The 16706-nt window shown below is 35.5% G+C and overlaps 1 protein-coding gene and 1 long non-coding RNA gene across 6 annotated transcripts in view; one reads left to right on the plus strand and one right to left on the minus strand.

Annotated features, from left to right (window-relative positions):
• The window catches only part of LOC308196769, a 79771-nt gene extending 66738 nt beyond the window's left edge, over positions 1–13033 (plus strand). Inside the window, exon 4 of the long non-coding RNA XR_013952385.1 lies at positions 8094–13033. This is a non-coding gene — a long non-coding RNA (uncharacterized lncRNA). The remainder of the gene's footprint in view (positions 1–8093) is intronic.
• Positions 1–16706, minus strand: part of TTC7B (tetratricopeptide repeat domain 7B) — a 137882-nt gene that overhangs the window by 22381 nt on the left and 98795 nt on the right. For 4 of the 5 annotated variants that reach the window (XM_080596262.1, XM_080596259.1, XM_080596260.1 and 1 more), the window contains 2 exons: positions 13045–13185; positions 6438–6640 (listed from right to left, as the gene is read on the minus strand). In XM_080596262.1, coding sequence (XP_080452388.1) covers positions 6438–6640; positions 13045–13185 — 344 coding nt within the window. Of the gene's footprint in view, positions 1–6437; positions 6641–13044; positions 13186–16706 lie in introns of those variants that run through there. The other variant, XR_013952381.1, reaches the window with a different exon arrangement.

Raw genomic sequence — 16706 nt, forward strand, 5'->3', positions numbered from 1 at the left:
GCAAAAAGGCACTATCAAGTACCCATGAAAAGGGATGTAACAGACTGTAGAGAATAGTAGGGTAAAGCCTACATTTTCAAAATTCTTCCAGACATTCACTTGTTTCCATTTTTATTCTTTGTTTAACCAGGAAAAACTTAAATATCAAGAGCAACTCTTAGCACCTCACCGACATAAGGCCTCCTGAATTACCAGAGACTACTGATATTTTCATCCTATTACACTAGTCTTGCTTGGTAGTATTTTTACACATGTAAAAATCTGTATTGCTTTTCCCCCACCTCCATCCTCTTTTATGTCGTCAGTAATGCAGAAAAAGGCATGGAAGAAAGAGTAGCTTACACTGGACATCAACAACGTCCTCCTGCTTGTGTTTTGAAAATTGAAAACAAAGCTCAGAATCTACAGAGTGGAGAGAAGCAACTCTGGAGTGATACTGCACACTGTAGACGGACCTCCTGCAACAGCAAATTGTGATGAGTTATCTGATGGGTGGAATTTTATCAGTTTCACACAATGCAACAAAAACACCGGAATGATTCGTGACCTGCCAACTAAAGAGGAGCTACTCTAGCCAAAGCATCCCTTACTCCTGCCAGGGTGTACCACTAATTATTTTTCCGTTTGTTAAAAATGGGAACAAATAGAAATGATAAAACGGCTTCTGGTAAGCGGTGCCTGAATTGATAAAACATGGAAAAATCTACCACAGAGATAACATGAAAACAGACAAAAACAGAAAGCTACGTCTGAGTGTACCAGGCAAAAATCTCTACTGTAAGAAAAAATAAGGAAAGACGGGGGGAGAGAGAGGGAGATAAATTAAAAAGAGAAAGATAACCACTTTTCAATTCAGGAAGAAAACACCTTTGAAATAAAAATCTCGGGAAAGTTAACTAAGAAATAGGTCTAAAAAACACTTAAAGAGTTACAACATGTTAATTAACTCTTACCAATTCCTACTAGATTTCCATAAATACTATATGGCCCATCTTACTCCAGTTTCTTTCAGTACAACAGTGCATGCTGTACAAAATTACATTACCTTTGCATCTTCAGGTATTCACAGATCGTCTAAACCAAACAACTAATTCAAGCCAGCAGTATTCCTCTTTAAATGGCTGTCAGCTGAGGACAGCACAGACATTTCTCATGTGGAAACCTGCTGAAGAGCCCTTACAGAGCTCACTCTCAGATGGCGAAAAGCATCAAAGTGTGGAGGTATTTTCTTGTTGGAACATCCCCTCCTGCTACAGCTGCTGTAAACCATCTGGAGTTAGCACTGGCTAACGTGAAAAGAAAGCTCCGTTGTCTTTTATGAATTAGGACCTATGTTTTATCAGCCTTGAAACACCACTTTCAGGACAACAGTTCCCAGGATGAGCACAGACATTTTGGAGGGCAAACCCAAAGTATTTTACTAACAAATCTAACAACTGATTGCCATTATTTCTTCATTCTCCAAACACTATGTGCATAAAGATGCCATTAAAAAGCAAGTCAAATGAACACTAAGATTTAGCACTAGCATTTAGCTCTACAGTAATCAGTTAACAACACAAAACACCCACAGGGATCAGTATAATGTCCTTGGGACAAGTCTATGTGGCCTAAACCAACAATTTTTATAATATAATGGCCTTACATTGAAAATCAAATGACTGAGTGAACATTTCCCAAATGAGGTCCTTGTTAGGAAACGAAGAATAAATACTAGAGAATACTGCCTCACTGAAGGAAAAGAAAAAAAAGTTACTTTGGGTGATAGCGTTCAGTTTTTCTGTTCTTGAGCTCCCCTGATCCCTTCAAGTAGGGTCTGAACTCACGTCTCTACCATCTTCTCAGCTTTTCCTTTCTTTCAGTCGACACAGTGTTTTTGACAGACTCATAAGCATATACTATCCATACCGCCCGATTGGCTTCTTTCTGGCAAAGTATTTTTTGGATTGGAAAAAAATGTAGGTAGAAATTAATAACAATATATTTGTAATTGAGAGGTAAAGCACGTGTAGTTAGTCTAAAGAAGCCTTGAGAGATGTGACTTACGTAGCATTACAGAAAACTTTAACAGATATCTAACAGCGTGGAGTGGAGAATGTAATTCTTTAAGATAATGATTTTTGAAAACTTATTTCTGCTTGAGTAATTTTGGACAAGTAATTTCACCCTTTCTGTTTCAGTTTTATGCTCTTAGAATAGCTAAGCTACTAATAGGATTAACCGACAAGTATTATAATGAATTACTTAATATTAAAAAAAATACTGTAATCTTCCAGGATTATAATGATATTCAGATGCCAGAAAAACTATTTCGTGTAAAAGCTGCATTTAGCTAAGGATTTTTCAGCCTGAGAGCGAATATGTAGATTTGTTTCCTGGACAATGAGTTGAAATATTCATTGCCTTTTCAGGCATTACTGAATGATGGCCTGTTTCAGGACTTTTCAGACGTCATCAGTAAGGGCTACTTTCCACAACAGCACTCTGACTGTAGGAGATAAAAGACTGTTTATTCTTTTTTCACAAGGGAGGAAAACAATGACAAAAGCAGGAAGGCAGCAGTAATGCAGAAATCTGGAGGTGATGATAAAGAGCAGGGAGAATAGAGAAAGTTGTTCAAAGAAATCCATTCTGGCCAAAATCGGGCAGGTGACAACCAAGTACATGTGACATTCATTTGAAGTACGAAACATCATTTTTCAATTTTATCATGAAGCATAACATTTTAAATTTCAGCAGGTTTGATAAAAAGTGATTTGAAACCCAGAACACAAACCTAAGTATTTCAAACCTTTGGAATACAACTTTGCATTGTATTCCCAGAGCACATTATACAAGCTTTAAAAACAAGAAAGGAGGCTGCATTTGTTCAAATGCATTGCTGCTACACTCTGTGAAGTACACTAATTGATATCGACATGCTACTGCTTCAGTGTTGACATCTTGCAAGAGCTGGATCTAGTTCAACAGCAAGATGGTAAAAACCCAGGCTTGGAGAAAATTGCAATTAATGACAAATGGTAAAGAAATTGGACCTGAGAACAAGGTAAATCTTAGAATGAAAACTGCTTAACAGAATACAGTGAATGAATGTATGGATATAAACTTTAACTGTATGGGGAATAATTCAGATGCAGAAGCAACTCAAGAGAATTTTAACACTTCGAAAGAACTTGTTGCTGTTATTCAATTGATTGAACTAGAAACACACTTTAGAAGGGACTGAAATAGGAGCATGAACACAAACACACTGCCCCCTGCAGTCATGTTTCTGTTAGAATCTCTCACACCTTATGTAATGTAACCGCAGTCAGTCCAATTTCCCAAGAAGTCTGAGTGAACAGGGACAGAATACAGATAAAGAAATTGTCCTTTATTCATGAATCATGTTCCCACCATTTCATGTCATGTTGTCTTAGGCATTTCACTAACACAGCAAATATTAGCAGGAGTTAACATCTCCTTCCAAACCCTCTCATTTAACATGACTGTTTCCTTGGTGAGCAGACACTTTACACCACTCTTAACTGCTCCAATTTTCACACCATTGCTCAGTTCTCCAGTTTTTCCTTATTCCAGTAATTCTTATTTCTACTCCAGGTAAAATTTCCCTCTTTTTCTGGAGGCTTGTTTCTAATTGACTGACAGTATTTTATTTTTTACAGGCAATGGTATCTCTTATAAGGTAATCTTACTGTTTTTACCAATTCAAGATATTTTATGTAGGCTATAAATTAATAACTCCTGAAATTCCCTGAATTAAGTCAAACTTCTGAAATCGCAAAGCACTGATAACGATTTTTGAAAGGGACATAAAAGACAGTAGCCAATAAGCCAAGCTAATCATAAAACTAAACAAAAAATCTATCCTTAACAACTAGTAAACAGCTTTATTTATGTGACAAATTTTGACCAATTCTGAGAACCTATGCGTATTCACATTTTCAGGTGACAACTGAGATTGCTCAGTTCTCTTTGGGCATGTTGGGAGGGATGGAGAAACCAGCACTTAACTCTCACCCTGCAGAAGGATCAATGTCTGAATTAATCTAGCCAGAATTAGAATACTATGCTGTAGGGAAATTGCTATATTCCACAAATGAGATTATATCAATTAAAACATCCTTCTAGCACTTTATGGTGGAGCTTTTTCAGTAGACTATCCTCAGGAATAAGTACTGAACAGAGTTTCAGTCAAAAAAAGTTGTACTGAAAGATAGTAAAGATTCAAAATTTAAAATAATCTTTGGATGTTAAATCATCAGTCTTCTTAGCAGAGTGATGTACCATCTTTAAAATGAAGTTACAAAAGGAGAAGTCATACCTATTAGCAATAAGCTACTATTGTTCTTCTCTGTGCAACTACACATAGTATCTCAAATCAAAGATCCACATTAACACCAAGAAATTTTAACTGAGTGTCAAATGTTACTCATTCTAAAATTGAAATTAAAAGAAAAAAAACTTAAAAACTCATTTCAAGTTTCGCTATTTCCAGTATTTGACTTGAAGACATAGGGAAGGATATGTATACTACAAGGTAGAACTTCTGTGTCATCCTTACATCTTACTTCCTTCTTGTTGAATTTTATAAATAAAGTTATTGTGACTTATGTTTGATATTTGCCAAAAAAAGAGACAGAACAAACAACAAAAAACAACAAAATAAATTCAAGAAAGCTTATTAAATTAACCTAAACTCTAAAGTAAGCAGCATGCTGAAACAGTAGCATTTTGTTTTGCTTTTTAAGCATTACTAGAAAGCCATTATCAAATAATTTTAAAATACCTAATTAATCATATAAATGCACATTTTTTTTCACAGAACTATGATTCCTAAACTGATGGTCATCTTATAATAACTGTATTCAGAATTCTAAGTTAAAGTTTCAGCTGTTATTTTAGAGTCTGGTAGCTCCATAGCACTGCTGCTATAGCTTGCCTGCCACTAAGATTACATCTTTTTATTATAAATAAGTATACAGCCAAAAACAAAGTGTTGAGATGTACAGGTACTCATCTATACTTGCAAGCAAAATAAGTGCTGTAAATGTCCTCCTCAAAATATTTTTGCAATTGTCAAAAGATGAGATGAATACAAATTCCTGTACTTTTCCCTTTATCAAATTACACTGACTAGTATTTTTAATAGTGTTTATCTCCAATGTTTGTATTTAAGCAGCATAAATCTCTCAGCATATATTTAAAATAATATCTTAACACGGAAAAAATTCTAGAGAAACTGAGAAAGATTCTTAAGAGCAAAGTTTTAAATTATGAGAATGCTTAAAAAGGACTGGCCAATCCAACGAAATTAATAGATTTCCTCCATCCTCCAGCCATTTCTTCCAATAGATTTTCCATGCAGCCATCTCAAACTGAAAAGGTCATAAACACAGAATCCAGACTGGAAACATAGTATTTTTCATCTCTCAGGACTCTCATATTAACTAATTTCTCAGTTAATCTGAAGAGCACTGGGTGTTTTACAGACTATTTATTAAAGGGAGGAGGAGCAAAAGAAATCCAGAAAAACATAAGCCTTCATTTTCACTGAACTGCACTGGTTGACTGCCAGCTTTCTTCAGAAAAATTAACCTTTCAGCATTTGTCAGTAGGCTCAAATATCTTGAAATGCTGAAAAGGTGAAACAAAAAACTTTTCTCGTGCTGTCTTCCTGTCTGATCTTTTGTCTCATATGTTCCCCTCAGGGATGCACAAGAAATTTCTCTGAATAATTCATAAGCACCTAGGCAGAAACCAGCTTATCCTACTAAACAAAAAGGTTGGGCAGAAGAAGCTGATTGCTGCTGTTCTACTTTGCTCTATCCTAAAGAAAAGGATAGTAGATTGAGAAAGAGATAGATTTTCCAAGTGTAGTAAGGACAATATATATAAAATATATGTATACATTTGTTTACTGGGAAAGGCACCTTTGTTATTAGAGCTACACATTTCTTTGAGGGCAAAACTGATTATCTATCTTCCAAAAATCGAAGAAATCACATAGCACTAATTAATAGGTATTAACATGTAGTTAATCAACGTGTAGAATTCCACTTTTAGTCAGGAATTAGTTATTAGAATGACTGGTCTTTCATCTAGACTATGGTATCTAACTCTTCTCCTGCCACGATCCACCTTCATTTCCCAATGGCTCTGAGTATTAGGCAGATGCGAATAACTTCTTTTCCTGAAGTCTCTGTTAGGACTGAAATACTTATTGCCTCCAGATCCTTTTCATGCCCAACAGGCAAAGAAGAGAATAAAAAGCCACAAAAGATTGCTTTCAAATCTACCTCGCTAATAAGAAAATGGATCCAAAAGAGATCGAAAACTCATAAGCTATGGAGCAGCCATACAAGTTCTTTAAGATTGCAGAATCCAGTACCACAAATTGCAACAAAATAATTTATTAACATGAACTTTTGACTTACCAGCCTCTGCATGCTTTTCACATGTGTAGGACTAATAGATAAGGCCTCTTCATACCAGCGTTTGGCTTCATCAATATTTCCACGAAGTTCAGCCACCTGACCTCTCATGTAGAGAACATAGTGTGACATCGGAAAGAGATTAGCTGCTTCCTGGGTACATGCTGTGGCCTCAGCAGGCTTCCCAATCCCTATGTACACTTCGGCTGTGGAAGGAAAGAGTGAAGACCAATGAATGATTCCTGCAACATCATACCACAACCAGATATTTTAACAAGCTCTCTATGTGTGCATATTGTTTCATTCCAGGCAAAGGTCATTTTCCTCAAGAAATTTTGCAGCTTAGGAGAAACTATTGCATAAATTGTTTTAAATGGCTACTTTAAACACCAGAAAACTCCTTATAGTTTCTTTTAAACTCTCTGGTTATTTTTAACCAGAGTCTTGGATTTTTTATCTTATTTTTAAACACAAGTATTCCAGTGCTATTTAAGAACAGCAAGCCCAACACAAAGCAGCAGAGATCCTTACAGTAGGTAAGAGCATGGAACTAATTACAGGCTTTTCTGCTTCTATACATCAGTCAGCAAGAAGTAGCAATTCCTCCAATTACCAATCATTACATGTCAAGTCTGGTTCAAAGTTTCCTATTTCAAAGCAGAATCCTTTTTAAAGAAATACAATGCAGTTGATGAGAAACGTTTCCTAGTTAAGTTAGCAAAACATGTGAAATGCTTATTCAACACTCTGATTTGACAGAACTTGGTTCATATCTCCAAGTTTTTTTTTTTTGTTTTTTTTTTTTTTTTCCTAAGACATCCTACAGAAGCTATCTAAGAACATTTAATTTTGTAGCTTTAAAAAAAGGTATAATCAGTTCTCATGAAAGCATTAGGTAGCCTGAAAATTGTCTAAATCACATTGACTACAGGAAAGGAAAAAAAAAAAGTTAATTCAGTAAGTAATTAACAACTAACAATAGAAAAAGTATTTGCCTTCAAGCAGCTCTTACAGCACTCTTCAACACTGCATATTTCACTACCCTGCTGAATTAAGATAATCTCTTGCTAAAGGAGGGGGAGGAGAGGAGTAAAGAGATCAAATGCAAGAAAAAGGATACTGTTGTTTCTGGGTTGCGGTGTACATTTCTTTTACCTTAGTGTTGATCCCAGAAAAATTGAGCCTCAATTTTTCTAATTGCATCCTATTGGATCACACTGCACAAAAAGAAGTCTTAAACATTAAGGTTTAAATCAAAATGCTTCATCAGAAGAGCAAAGCAACCTACCCGTCTTCAGGTCATGCTTCTCTCATTATTGAGTACAGGGCACCCACCTCGCTTTAAAGGCTCTGAGATCAGGATCTCACACTAGAGCAGTGGATTTTGAATTGTACCTAAACTCTGACTGGGATCAATGTTTGAGTGCCTTTAAAATAGTCTCCTTATGAGATAATCATATCAAGCGGACTTGATAGTTAGCATCCATAACCAGTCAACTTCAGTACAGCAGAGTACATAAATTTTAACCTACAGTTGATAGATTTATATTACATTTCTTGCTATTATTGGTGTATATATATATATATTACATACACCTTGGTATTATTTAATATTCATAATCATAACCCATAACCCCTTTCTTTTTTTTTTCTTTTGAGACCTGATCCTACTGATGGGAGAAGAGACATTTTTACCAGAAGAGCGTTCTTTTTTTGCTGCTTAAATGACTCAGTGACTTCACAGAACACAGTCTACCTAGCATAAATAGTATGGTCATGAGGACATATAGATTAATGCAGTATATTTTTGCAAGCAAGCTAATAAAATGCTTTTTGAAAGAAAAATCTCACCCATTCTGAAGAACTAACACACAAAATTGCAGATCCAGCAACAGAATAACCTCACCTAGTCAGAGATGGCACTATATAACTGAAGAATAGCAAGCCTGGAAGATAGTAAAGGTATAAAATTTTGAAATCAAAACCTAAATTTGGAAGAAATTAAGTATTTCTATAATTCTACTTTTCTACTGTTGGTAGACTCAAAAAAGGAAGTTTTAGCCAGAGCTTTAGAGCCAGGCATGTAGAAGAAAATGTGAGTTGTACTGAGAGTTTGGTGGTTTTTTTGTTTTTTTTTTTTGTTTTTGTTTGCTCTAACCCCTAAAATAGTTTGGGAAAGCTTAGGTACTTCGTTTTTGAGTGCTTTTCTGAAACCTACATGGTCAGTATTACTATGAGAGAAACAAGATTTTGGAGAGAATAAAATACACTATATTATTTTAGTGCTAACCATTTGAGCTCTCCTTTTATTGTTTCTTCTCCAGCATCATCAGACTTGAAATATTTTAAAATAGACATTCCAAAGTTGTTTAAAACACAGTCAGGAAAAGTATCATTTATCCAGCTTGTCACTGATTGAAGACAGGAAAAAAAAACAGCAAAAAAACCAACCACCTATTCAACACCATCCTGAGAGGTCAGTACATTTATGAGATGTGTGGTTCATGCTTTCAACTGTAAGCTAGGTATAAGGAAGCAGAAGCATATCATGATGCATACACAAAGACCTACCTACTAAACCAGTCTGTGAAGGGTATTAACTAAAAGCTATAAAAATCAGCAAATAATATGCAGAAATTAATCACTTACTCAAGTAATTTTTATCTGCTACCACAGTAATTCTAGACTGAAAAATATGCACAGTTCGACTAACTTAACAGACCGCAGTTGAAATTCTGTAATTTCTGTAAGCAAGTATGGTAGCAATTTGGGTTTTTAACAGTAGCCAGTAGAGGTTACAACGCTATTTATAAAGGTACACTTGCTTTGCACTGTAATAAATATTAAATTTTGCTTATTAACTGTAGCAGAGTAACTTGACAGTTATTAATGGTCCTTCCTAAAAGGTAATTAAATAATTAATCCTTTTCTGTATAAAGGTACTTGAAATTATGCTACATACAGTGCACTTTTTCTAGACAATATCTTAATTCTAGAGAAGTTTGGAAAACTATGAAAGATTTAATAGAAAGTGGAACTTCTGGCTGGATGGTAAGCATAAGAGTTAATTCAAGAAATTTCTGATATTGGAGAAGAGCTGTTCATTCTGAGATAATTTCATCTGATATATACAAGGCAAATGACATGCCTTAAAAAAAGTATTGCTTTAGAGCAAAGTAAATTTGATTAAAATATAAATTACTTCAAACTCAGGAAAAAAAGAAAGTTCAATTCCAACAAGGTAAATTCAAGGAAAGTAGTTGTAGAACACTGACAAATGCCAGATGACTGCTGGAAAATTTCAGTGGGGGGCATTACTTTGATGAGAAACCAAGTGCCAAGGCTGGTGTGCACTTCTCAGTGTCTCCACTCAGAAAATGCCCCAGCTCAAACCCTTCCATGCTTGTGCTTGTATTTTATTGTCAAATCAATCCACTCAAATCAATCCACTTTTCAGTCAAGCTACACAGCAATACTGAGTCCAGTTTTGAGGTATGTGTCAAGTGACCGTCACAGCCACTGATCATTTAGGGATGGATTTGTTTTTTAACAGCAGCACTGGGGGATGTACTAATTACAAAAGAGTTTTTGTTGTTGATTTTCTATATTTAAAACAAACCTGACTTCCCATCTTTACATTTTATGCCCAGAAATAAAAGGCTGGAAGAGTTCATTAATAAACAAGATGAAAAATTAAAATTACGTTCTGAAAAATCAAATTCTTTAGACTGAATGCCACACTCCTTTACTCTAATGATACCTGCAATGACAGTGTATATTAATAAAGAAAAAATATTTTCTATCCTTCTCACATGATATGTATTAATTTGGGTAAATAAATTCCACTAAATTTAGCATGTATTAGAGTTTATTCTCATAACTTTTCCATGTCTCTATAATCTAACATTCTCAATTTTTGTATTTTAATGTTTAAAGCACATTAAAGATATGCATTTTTTTCCCCCGCTAAGTAGTAAAACACTGCACAACCATACAGGGAGTCAAACAGTTAATGTGGCATGAGTCTCAAAAAGGAAGCAATTTCCCAATGGTAAGTCTTCATTTTTATTTAAAGAACATGTGCTGCAAGTTACGTGTTAAGTAATTTCATGACTGTTTTCTATGTGAGTATCTCATATGTATTGATGAAGATACCTTTATATCTGTTTTGTATCATGTTTCTTAGAGTAAATGTTAATTCTGAATATTCCTACAGGAAAAAAAAAAATGAAAAAAAAACAAACACAAAAACCTTTTTCAAGGCTCAGGGCATTTCCTGTAGCAGGACAGGTAGCTGAACAGTTAGAGCAGGATACCTGAACACTTAAATGCAGCACAAGTTACCTGCCCAAAGCATCAAGAACAGAAACATACAAAAAAAGAGAGGAAGTAAGCTTCACATTGCTGTACTTTCTCTGAAGATTGACAGCAGCTGTCTTTCATCTCTTGTTGTACTTCTTTCATTGCTCCCCATTACACAAAGTGTCAGGGCACTCTTTATACATCATGTTCTTCCCCTGAATCTTTAACATCTTATAGTTTGCTCTCCACCCCACTCCTCTCCCAATTCCCACCCGTGCTTCCTCCAGGTGGGACAAGAATATGGCCTGCAGACCATGCTCACACAGAAATTGTTATGAGGGCAAAGTGGAGTGTGCAGCAGACTGCAGCAGCGGAAGACCAAGGTGGATGCAAGTTGTGGTCTACAAAGGGCTCAGTGAAGAGTGTCCAGACCACTCCTTTGTGGAGGAAACAGTAGCAGCCACTTGCATGGACAAAATAAGCTTTCACAGAAAGATGAGAACTTACAGCATTGCAGATGCTAGGAGTTACTGTAGATGGCCATCCATGATGGTTTATAAATATTTACAGCCAATGATACCATGTTCCAAGGCAGGTGACTGCACCATGCCTTGGTGAGCCTTGCTTCCTTCTGTCTCTGTTGTTGTGGAAGAACTTTCCCACCCCCAAATGAGATCAGTTATCAATCACTATCATTGTTCTTTCCCATATCCTGTTGTTTTTCCCCCCCTCTGAAACATTAATTGATATCTGAGAGCCATTGCTCCATAATGGCCTACGCATAAATGCAAAACAGGTAAATTAAAATGCTAAGAAATACAGCTCTGAATGTGGATTATAAACACCAAGATTTCCTAGTAACAGTAATTCCTTGTTAATTTGAACTGCAACATTTTGCAAAAATAAGATACAACTCTTTCCAAATGACAGCTCTGTAACATATACACTACATGAAATGTATCTTGGAAAAACTTTACACAAGGTTACCACATAGAATAAACGCAAATTGATCGTGTCTATACAATACTGGCTGAGTATAATGAAAAAATAGTTATGTCACTGAAAATCGCTCAAGCCTGAGAGCAGACCAAAGCAGAACAATTGCTGATTGATTTCTAAATAACACCTTTCCGATGCAAGTATTATTTCACAGGATACATTTGCAACTGTAAAAATACACTGGATCATCATTTTCTGATTAAGATTTTGTAGGACCGCCACTTGTGATACTGGCGTAGCATTTAGCTTGAGGCAGGAAGCAGCATAACAATTACTAAAACCACTCAAGATCACTCCACATTTAGAAAAACGATCCTGGGTCTTTCTCAACAGTGAAGCTAGGAGGAAGAGAGCTAAACAGCTCATCACCACCTTTTTTATTTTGTCCTGTCACATGCAGAGTTAATTATTTTCAATGATAAAGCTTTTCTAGTTCCAGCAACACTATTGAAAATCCTTACAAACATCATCTTCCACCCAATGGAATCAAGGTACTAAATTTCCAAATACTAAGAAATTCAAGGTACTTCAGAGACTAAATTGATGAGACAAGACTTTGGGCCCACTATGTTTCTTTCTTTACCACAAATTTGCTTTGGTTTTCAAACAGCCTTTTTACAAGGGGCACTCACAAAAAATCAGTTTTCAATAAGAAGGAAGGAATCATGCATACTGTGTGTACAGTACTGTTTCGAACATGTACCTTTACCAGTCAAATGGGTATTACCAAACAACAGGAGTAGCTTTAGCTATTGTTTTTCCACAACACAAATTTTATATGTAATAGAAATACAGGAAGACCACCACAGAAACATGTGTTCCCATTCTTACATAAAAAGAGTGCATTATAAACACATACCCGTATTTCAAAGTTATGGGAGAAATTCACCACTACTCTTTGTTAAGCAAGCTATCATACATTCTACATCATTATTAAGAGCTTACATTCATTTGGTGATTAAGATTTGTTGTCAACATTTTAAAGAGAAGTAAAAAAAAGTAAATATTTCTTAAGAATGTATGCAATATGTTCTTAATATGAATAATGGCTTTCATAATATTTAAGTTTGATCTTCTGACAAGAAAATGCAATCCTGTTAGAGAGAATGAAATAGCAGACAATTCACATCGTCATTTCCTAGACAAGACAAGATTATATTTTTTAAAAAATGAAGCAAAATGTCAAATTTTGAGTTTATCTTCAGATAAGTGATAACAGCTTCTGAAATCTAAACCAGATTTCTGCAAGTCTGTAAGCTAGCAATAAAAGGGATGGCAGAGAACAAGAAATATTTTACTTTCACAGTACCTGCATGAAGCCATATTTGAGCCAGAGTCATCCAAGGATGTAGGGGACCTTGTTTAGGGGCACTGCTTTGCAGAGATGATGCAACTTCAGACAGTGCTTGCTCTACTCTAGAAGCTGCTATTGATGTCGCATGGACTGAACCTGTACAAGTAATTAAAAAAAATACTAATCAGAAAAAGAATAAAGGACATACTTATTGCATAAAACAATTAATCATAAGCCTTTTTCTTAACAAGTTTTACCTAAAACTCCTCTAGATTTAATTTAAACATACCATTTTGGAGATTTTTTTTAAAATGTCAGATTAATTTTTCCTGTCACAGAAACTTTTATACTGGTCTGAAAGACTCTATACTAAAACTACACTGAACACTGGTAACTACATGACACATTTTTTGGGTTGCTGCTATGAATACTCTCTATTAAACTCGACATCTCTTATGGCAAACGTACGATCCAAAAAAAGGTTTGTGATGGTGTTGTACACTGTAATCTTCAGTTTGCTGCATGCACTTTGATGTTAGTAATTGCTATGTCTTTCCATAGAGCGCAATTAGATGACTATTTTAAGACTAATAATAGCATTTTAAAAAAAGAGAGCTAAAATATACAACACGATCCCATCACAAATACACAGTTAAACTGCACTGAATGTAAACCTTAGCTAATCAAGAAGGCTGAATTAAAATGCCTTGTGGCAAAAAATCTATTGCATGAAGAAGAATCCCAAAGTTGCCTTGAATAATTCTCTTCATATAAAGCATTTATGAGTGAGATTAGAATATCACTAGCAAATACTACCTTTTTCAAACCACCAGATGTGAAAAAGCTTCTATGACAAGAGAATACCTAATGACAACTGTACTTTGCATGTTCAGGTTACTCAAAGTGTCTTTAGTCTTGATTTATTTATTTTTTTAAATCAAGACCATGCATATTCTAATAGACACTCTTTGTCATCTAAGCTTCAATGTACCCCTTGTTTTATAATTACAAATTACAAAATCTCATTCTGACCATATCCAATTAATAAATACTGGAAGTAAAATATTCCATATTGGATCAGATGTCTCCTAAGCCCAGCTCCATACTGTAATGATCAACAGTGACAGGTATCTTAGAAGAAAGTATTGAATCCTATACAGGTTGAACCATATCCCACAAGCTCATCATTAACAGTTAAACAATAAACAAAACCTTCACTCTCAATACCACAGGTTTTCTAAGATTTTTAATGAGAAAGGGTTTCCCACATGAAACGTGTTCTTAAGTGTGACAAGATAAATCAGCAGACTAGAAACGTAGAAGGAATTCCTACTACACAGACCAGCGTAGACCAGACTCTGGCTGCTAACTAGGCCGCAAGTTATTTCATACAGAAAGTGCGCTGCTAGATTTTAAGTCTCCAGTACTTAACCATAAAATGTACGTGGTAATATATCATTAGAACTTGTTGTACATCAATTTCTATATATAAAGAACTAGTGTGATAAAATTTCTATGAGCAGCAGTGCCATGAAAGTATTACCACCTACACTCAAGTTAAAACAGTGTGGATACTGAGTTACTATTGTAACCAACTCCTGTCCGGGACTTTCTGACAGAATAAAAAATAGTTTTTTAATTAAACTATATATATTTCTAGAAGATGTATTTCACAAAATACTATTATTAAACTGGTTTATTAGGACAAGGGGTTATGGCTTTAAACTAAAAGAGGGTAGGTTTAGATAAGGAGGAAAATTCTTTTCTGTGAGGGTGGTGAGGCCCTGGCACAGGTTGCCCAGAGAAGCCGTGGATGCCCCATCCCTGGAGGTGCTCAAGGCCAGGCTGGATGGGGCTTTGGGCAGCCTGCTCTGGTGGAGGTGTCGCTGCCCATGGCAGGGGGGTTGGACCCAGGGGGTCTTTAAGGTCCCTTCCAACCCAAACCATTCTATGATTAAAATTTCTTATATTTCCCTTAGGAAAAAAGTATTCCTTAAGGTATTTCAGCAATTAGTTCTCCAAAGGAAAAATACATGTATATACAACAAAGTACTAGTCTTCAAGTGTCTCTATTTCAACCAAACTACTAAAAAATACTTACCTCATCTTTCATTACATTAATATAGCTGATATAAAAGTGTACCGTAAATTCATCATGAACCTTAATCTAAAATTCAACACAAGCCAAGTAACTTAACTGTTTTTGAAACTCTGACTGCAGATTATTCAATATATCACCTAAATTTAGTCTGCTTCTAAACAACATCCCAAGTAAGTGGTTTCTTTGGGTTTAAGTTTGAAGACCAAATTTTAAGCATAATACAAAGAAACTTGGTGTAATATTTCCCAGAGGTGTTTGGAAATTCCAGCCACTGAGATCCTTCACACTTCAGTCTTATTCAAAAGCATGTAAAACTTAAGGATGTTGAACAGCACAAGAGCACCAGTATTTGTGGGGGTTTTCTTTTGTTTCTTTAAAAACCCTTCTTGCAGTGGCTGTTACGAGCGATCAGACACACGACTACATGGTTTCCAAAAGGAGAATGGATGACCTCCAGTAGAGCCTTGCATGTCTGATCAGCACTACCACTGCATCTTTTATCACAGTTTTGCATCTTTACTATTATTTATTTATTAATAAAATAGCAGCAGTCTTCTTTACAGTACTGAATTCATTTGGGAATCTTTCAGGTATGCTGCACTCATACTGATAGCTCTAACCCATAAACTCCTGAATGCTTCTTTAGCTTTGACACAATTAGCCGCCACCTGACTATTTCTGGCACTTTGTGTTAAAACACAGTGAGTAAGCTTTATTTTTGTACACAAGTAGATCATTTAAAGAAGTCTCTTGCGTGCTAAAAGCTTCTTCTGACCTCTCTCCACATTCTACTTAACCCGTTCTAAGTCCAGGGTCCTCAGATTGAGATCTTTATAATCACATTGTAATTGTGTAATTTATACTAATTTCAACGATAAGTAGCTAAAAAACATAGTGGTTTGTAAGGGTAGAGTGAATCTTAAAGTTTGCTTGAGGCCTCACAGCCCTTATACAGCCAACTATTTATATGCTGGCTCCCTGTTGGTTTTGTCATAAGACCTGCTCTCTCTTTCCAGTCTTACCTGTATGTGTCTTATTTTAGTCTGCGTTCAGTAGCCCTGAGACAACCACAAACACATCTTCACTACAATTGCTACAATTCATTTGGATGTAGTTTTCTTTAAATGCTCAATAGAGCAATAGGAATTCCTTGTTTGCAACTTTACCTTACCTCGGATGCTATATAAATATTCTTGCTCTTCCTGGAGAATTTCTAGACCTGCTATTATAGTGTGACACTTAAGAATCAAGAAAAAATTCCTTCAGAGTACCAAGGCAAAAAAGAGTGTTTCTTTTGGGATGGAAAAGGATGAGGTCTGGAAAAAGTAGATAAATCACCAAAATCGATCCTGGCTACTCAGTTTCATTTATTCAGTTTTATCTTAAGGCTTGTTTATACCAAGCGGGATGACTGTGAAATAGGGACTGTCTTTGAAAAATCGTGCATACATTTATTTGAATTATCTGTTGACTAAGATTTGGAATCACAATTGCATTGCACACTGCAAAGTGTGACAGAATGCCTTATTTTTTCCTAACAAAATGCTTCTAAACAAAAAAGTTTCCTACAACAACA

This window comes from Anser brachyrhynchus (genome assembly GCF_964034855.1).
Source record: "Anser brachyrhynchus genome assembly, chromosome: 5".
In the NCBI taxonomy this organism is placed as follows: domain Eukaryota; kingdom Metazoa; phylum Chordata; class Aves; order Anseriformes; family Anatidae; genus Anser; species Anser brachyrhynchus.